Below are 6,233 nucleotides of genomic sequence, written 5' to 3'. Positions count from 1 at the left end.
CCTAGGTGTGGCCCTGGGAGAGGCTCTTCTGTGGGAAACGGGGTCGGCCCAGCCTCTCCTGCCCGCCCCCCGCCCCCGCGCTCGCTCCTCCTCCTCTCCTGGGCCACTTTCAAGATGGACCCGCTTCTTCCAGGCCCGAGCTGGGAGCAGGCAGGTGGACTAGGCCTGGGAGAGGGAAAATGTGTGCCCCTACCTGGGCAGGGGGGCTGAGAGCTCTCAGGACCCCAAGATGCAGACGGAGCAGCCACTGTTTCCCTGATTCAAGGACACTCTTCCCCAACTGGCAATGTCTGTTCCTGGGACCTCTGTTCCAGACACCCCAGTGTCGAGTGCTAGGAAGAGGGAGGGAGGGAGGGAGGGAGGGGCTAGGGCCATGGGGGAGGGGGTAGCCTTCACCCTTTCATCTCCCACTCCCAGTGTCCCCAGTGTGCAGGCCTGGTCTGGGGGCCTCCTGGGCAGCTCTGCCAGGGGGCTGCACTGTGCGGTGTGTGGAGTGGTGGAGACCCGGGCAGGAGGGTCCTGTAGCATCTCCTCCTGGGGGTGTGAGGAATGAGTCTGTGGAGGGAGGACTCCCCCCTCCCCCATGTGCACCTGAGGCCCCTCCTGAGGTCCAGGTCAAGGCTGGCCTTCAGGGGAGAGAGGGGGCTGGGTTCACTGTGTGCAGTCTCGTGTGCGTGTGTGTGTGTGTGCGTGTGTGTGTGTGTGTGTGTGTGTGGCGTGCAGGGAGTCGCCAGGAGGCAGCGGAGAAGCAGGCTCAGGGAGCCAGCGGTTCCCTGTGTGCTTGGCCCCAGGCGCATGGCCGCGGGTGCTGGTGCCAGCGCAGCATGTGCAGGGCCGGGGCGCGGGTGCGAATTCTGGGAGCAGGAGTGGGTGCGAGAGCGTGTGCAGGGCGCGGGCGCTGCTGTAGGTGCAGGGCTCAGGTGCGTGTGCGGGTGCGAGTGTAGGGCGCGATTGCGGGCGCGGGGAGCGTGCAGGGGGCGGCGGGCGGGGCGGGCGCGGCGGCGGCGCTGACAGCGTCGCCCGCGCTCCCCGCGCGTAGGTGTGCGGCGCGCTCCTGGCGAGCACGGAGCGCGCAGATCTCGCGTGCGCTCGCCTCCCGGCGCAGCCCAGCCCGGCCCCCGCTCGGCGCCGCGAGCCGAGGTGTCGCCCGCGCCCGCTCCCGTGTCGCCGCCGTGCCCGCGAGCGGGAGCCGGAGTCGCCGCCGCCCGAGCGCAGCAGAGCGCACGCCAAGCCCGTCCGTCGCCGCCATGGCTACCACGGTGACTTGCACCCGCTTCACCGACGAGTACCAGCTCTACGAGGATATTGGCAAGTAAGAGCCGCGGCGCGTGCGGGCCGGGCCGGGGACCCCGGAGGGCGCCGCGCTCCGAGGGCCGGGACCCTGGAGACCCAGATCCTCTGCGCCGCCGGTTCCGGGTGCACTGCGGCCCCGCGCGACCCCGGCTCCTCCCGGCTCCGAGCCCGGAGCTCACGGCCCCGCGCGGCCCCGACCCTCGGGCCCCCGGGGCCCAGCCGCCGGACCTCGGCGCGCGCGGCCCTGCCGGGCCCTGTCCAACGCGACCGCCCGGCCGGAGGCCCCGGCTCGAGGCGCGGGGCTCGGCGCAGCGGGGGCGGCAGCAGGTGTCCCCGGAGCGCCCGGCAGACGTGACGCATTTGGCGGCCGGAGGTCTGAGAGGAGCGGCGCGCGGGGGCGGCCGCGGGGCCTGGAGCGCGGGGGAGGGGGCGGACCTAGCCGGGAGGGTCGTCCCCGGCGCGAGCCGCGCTGTCCCCACCCCCAACAAGCGGCTGGGCGCGGGGGCGGCGGGACTTGCTCTGCGCCTGCTTCTCCGCGTGGCTCCATCCGCGCGGGGGGTGCCAGCTGCGCTCCGCGCCGCGTGGGAACAGCCTCTGCTGTGGGTGCCCAGGGGAATCGGGGTTCTGGAGGATTTTCCCCCAGATCCTTCTGGAAAGAGGAGTCTGGAGAGCTGGGGGCTGAGGTCAGGGAGCTTGGATCAGGTCACCGGGGTGAAGATGTGGGGGTGAGGTGGGAGCCTGATGGGCTTCAGGGTCATGGAGGCAGGTGGGGGCTGGATTCTGGAGAGTTGTTTGCGGGGAGGTGACGGGAGGGACTTTGAAAGCTCGTTTCAGGTAGGGCCTCACCGGGGAACAGGTGGCTCCTGGGCTTTGCTCGCCAGCAGGAGCCGTGTAGGGCCCTAGACCTGCCTCTGCCGCCGGGCTTTACCCCGAAGCAGGTCGGCGGCTCCTCTCTGGCCTGCGGGTCTCCACTCTGTGCATCAGGGGGGCTGCACCTGGCGTCTCTACGTCCGGCTCCAGAACTCCTGAAGCCCTGGCTCCAGCCCGGCGCGGCCAGAGCCCCGTCCTCCTCCAGCCCACCCCGTGGAAGTGGCTCTGGCGAGGTTCCCTCTTACGCATCCAGCGGCAGATCTTTTTTTTTTTTTTTTCCTTTTATTAAGAAACGTCTGTGGTGATACCTTGTGTTGGCGAGGGATGCTGATCACTGATAATTGTGGGCGCGAGCTGGGAGGAGTGCGGGGGTGTGTGAATTCCCCAATCCTCCCTGCACGTGGGGGACGATGCCAGTTAGGCCTGGGGGGTGCTGAGGGAGTGGGGTGGAGTGGAGAAAGCCCGTGGCAGGGTGCGGGCAAGGCTGGGCCTTGGGGACCCCAAAATTCCCTTCCCTCAGGTAGGGGCTGGTTAAGTGCCTGTCCCCAAGGCAGGGGGACCTGGAGAGCAGAGAAGAGATCCAGCACACGAACTGTGTGCATCCCGGAGGCCCTGAGGAGGCTTCCGGGGCATGTCTCGGAGCAGGCCTGTGAGGACAGGGCGACGGGCTGGTGGTCCTCGGGTGGGAGCAGGTGGTTGTCCGAGTCAGAGGGCGGCAGTGGGGGGAAGGTTACCCCGTTCTAGGGGACCTTCTTGTCGTTTCTCTGCCTGTGCCCAGGCCCTCCCATCAGGCGCCCCCGGGCCCTTTGGCAGAAAGGCCTCTTCCCGTCCACCCCGTCTCCTCAACCTGAAGCTGGCTCTGCTGACCTCTCCTTCACTTTTCTGTGAACCTCCCTGGGCCAGCGGCCCTGTAGGGTGGTCAGACCAACCTCGGGCCTCCGGTTCCAGCAGCAGCGACTGGTTATTCTCGTCGCTGCCGTCCACACCCACACTGGGGGATGGAGGTCCTTGGGGCTGCCCTCGGGGAGGCCGGGAGGGGTGGCGGACCCTGCAGTGGAGGCCAGGCTCCTCGGGAAGGGAGCTGGGGACCTGGGGTGGGAGTGGGTGAGGAAGCCTAGCTGTCGAGGGGGCCCAGGGGCCTGGGAGAGGAGGGGAAGACATCCCACCAGCTGGGCCAGCCCAGCACCCCTTGGCGGGGCCCCCAGGCACCAGGCCCAGTGCGAGATGCCCAGGGGCCTGTCACAGCCCTGCTGGGGCGTCCCGGGGCGGGTGAGGAGGCTGGGCCAGTGCAGGGTGAGCTGCAGCGGGGCAGGTGGTCAGGAGGGAGGGTCGGGCACTCAGGCCAGCGTCTCCGCCCGGGGCTGAGGTCCGCAGTGGCCATGTCGGTGGTTGTTGACAGCGCCTGGCCGGCCTGAGGCACAGTTGGTGTTGCTTCCCGGCCCAGGTGGATGCGTCCAAGTTTATTTAAAGCTGCAGCCCCTGGCACCAGTCAGGCAACACTAAACTCCCTGCCCGGGAAGGGCCGGGCCACAGGCCCACAGCTGCTCTCGTGACGTGGTCACTGGCCTCTCCCTTCCCTGCCCTGTCCCCTTCTCCACCTGTCCCACCCTCGCCACTGCTGTCTCTGCGCGGGATCGTTCCCTGGGGACCCGGGCATCGGGTCTGAGGGCCAGGAGAAACTCTTTTCTGGGGCTCTGCCCTTCCTTGCCCAGCCAGGGCAGGGCTCCCCGACACCAGCCTGGAGGCCTAAGTCCTGGGTCAAGAGTCACCTTGAGCCCCGGACAGTCACAGGTCAGGGCGGTGAAGCCCTCGGCCCAACACGGACCGGCCAGCAACATGGTTTAAAATGTTTCCATATTGGGTAGATTTTTTTTAATGGAAAAAAACTAACAGGAGTAATAAAACAAACACTTGTGTCTCTTCTACCCGGAATTGGAAACTGTTCCTCTTTTGTCGTTTTGGCCTTAAGTCCTTTATTTTAAATTGTAAGAAGTAAAGCGTTACAAAGAAATGTTAAGTAACCATTCTCCTCCAAACCGACTGTCATGCATTTGGAATTTATCCTGCCAGACTCTTTCTGCTTCATTTACGCACAGATAGAAGGATCCCAACTAATATATAGGATTCTTTGGTGTGTTTTCTTTAAACTTGACATAAAAATTTGGGAACTTGCTTTTTCACTCAGCTTAGTCTTCTGGGCGTCTGTGCATAGGGACACATTCTGACCTTTCGCTGCTGCTTGTGTGTAGTGACCGTAGTATCTGTAGTACGTCACGCTCCCTTCCCCATGGCAGTCTCGGTGTTCCCAGTGTTTCTCTCTTCCACTCCCGCAGCGGGTTTGCTGGCGCGCAGGTGTGAGGGTTTCTCTAGGGTTTGTCCCCCGTGGTGGGGTTGCCAGCGGGGGTCCGGGTGTTCTCTGCGGCTGCCCTGGGCCCCCTCCCTCCGGCCCCCTCCCCGGGCTAGGTGCCAACCTGATTTGTTGGGCTGTTTGTTGGATAGGAAGCAGTCTTGCATTTTGTGTTCAGGCCCCCAAAGCTTCCACTGTGGGGAGTCATCCCCTTTAAAATATGAGTGGTTCCCCCCGGGGAGAAAGCATCTCCCACACGGCTTTGGATATAATTCAGGGGTTCATGGACCCCTTCCCTTGGGGGAAGGTTGTAACAACCCCTAAGGGGTGCATCACGTCGAACATTTGATTTTATTTGATTCGAGTTGCCGGGGAATCCCCGCTCCCCTCTCTCCCCCATTTTATAGGCATAGAACTGCAGCTCAGGGTGGGTGGGCAACCTGCCCTGGCAGCCGGGAAGGCCCCCACCTCCAGCCCAGGGCACCCCTGTCCCTCCCAGCTTCTCCCGATCCTCAGCTAGGCCCCGAGCTGACCTTGGTATGTCCTTGGCTCCATCCAGCGTGCCCCAGTCGGGGGAGAGCAGGTCCTGTCCTGGGGTGTGACCCCTCGCTGGGAGGATCGCCGTTGGCTTTCTCGGCGTCCTCTCAACTAGCAAGCGGTCTGCTAAGTAGTTAATAGATAAACTCAGGAAATTCAGAGCAAATCGACTGTGAGCCTCCTGAGCTCCGAAGCCTGGTTGCCAGGAAAGACAGGACTCAGGTGGGGGAGGAATCACCATGTTTGCTTTCTCCGCTCTCGGGCACATTGGGTGCTTCCTGCCCCAGGGCCTTTGCCAGTGCTGTTCCCTCCTCCTCTGATGGCCACACAGGTCATCCCCCTGGCTGCTCAGCGAGGCCCCCGTGCCCCCTTCCCGCCTCCTGCCCCACTCAACCTCTCCCCACTTCTGTCTTCCCCTGTCACTTGGCACCATCTGACACCAAGGTGGGGGCAGGCCCACAGTGAGGTCTCCTGCACGTGTGAGGAAGGAGTGAGTGAACCCGGTGGCCTCTGTCTCCTAGGCTGGCCCCTAGCGCTGGAGTCTGGATGCCTAATGTAGGGTATTTAGAGAAGAAGTCGCACATGTTGAGGCTGCTGTGAGATGCACATGAAGGTGAGGCTAGTTTAGTTACTATTGAACGGTATTTTTATACCATAACCTACTTTGCTGAGAGCTAAGAATATATCTTGCGCTTGCGACTTGCACTCTTTCTCTGCTGGTAACAGTTAAATGGTGCTTATTACATTAAGCTGCTTGATCTGTGGAATAGGTACCGTGATCACTCCCAGTTTGCAGAAGAGGTGCCTGAAGCTCAGAGAAGCTCCACACGGGGCCAAGGTTTGAATCCAGGCAGTTGACTCTGGAATCCATCTTCTGCTTCTCTCAGAAGCTCATGACCCCACTCCATTCTGTGTTTTTAAAATACTGTTATTCCACTGGCCGACTCATGGCCCGCTTGTGGTCTCCTCTGACCCTGGGCTCCTCAGGGCCTCACCTGTCCTTAGCAGGCTGCTCACCAAGCCTTCTTTGTGCTTTTCCAGCACAAAGGCACTGCCCTACGGTTCCTTTTTGTAAAAACGTCATTTCCTTTGGTCTTCCCTCTGTGACAACCAACACTGCCCCCATTTGAGGCCGGCAAGGCTTGAAATTTTATTTTATTGATTAAACAGACAACAAGGATAGTAT

The 6,233-nt window shown here is 62.9% G+C and overlaps 1 protein-coding gene across 23 annotated transcripts in view; it reads left to right on the top strand.

Annotated features, from left to right (window-relative positions):
- Window positions 1-1,247: 1,247 nt before the first annotated feature.
- CAMK2B (calcium/calmodulin dependent protein kinase II beta) overlaps window positions 1,248-6,233 on the top strand; it is a gene marked incomplete at both ends in the record, with an annotated part of 92,395 nt that continues 87,409 nt past the window's right edge. For all 23 annotated transcript variants that reach the window (XM_079711270.1, XM_079711263.1, XM_079711261.1 and 20 more), the window contains one exon: window positions 1,248-1,312. In XM_079711270.1, the coding sequence (XP_079567396.1) occupies window positions 1,248-1,312 (65 nt within the window). The remainder of the gene's footprint in view (window positions 1,313-6,233) is intronic.

This window comes from Hyperoodon ampullatus (genome assembly GCF_949752795.1).
Source record: "Hyperoodon ampullatus genome assembly, chromosome: 9".
In the NCBI taxonomy this organism is placed as follows: domain Eukaryota; kingdom Metazoa; phylum Chordata; class Mammalia; order Artiodactyla; family Ziphiidae; genus Hyperoodon; species Hyperoodon ampullatus.
Note: the sequence above shows the minus strand (reverse complement) of the source record. Positions and strands in the feature narration are given on the sequence as shown.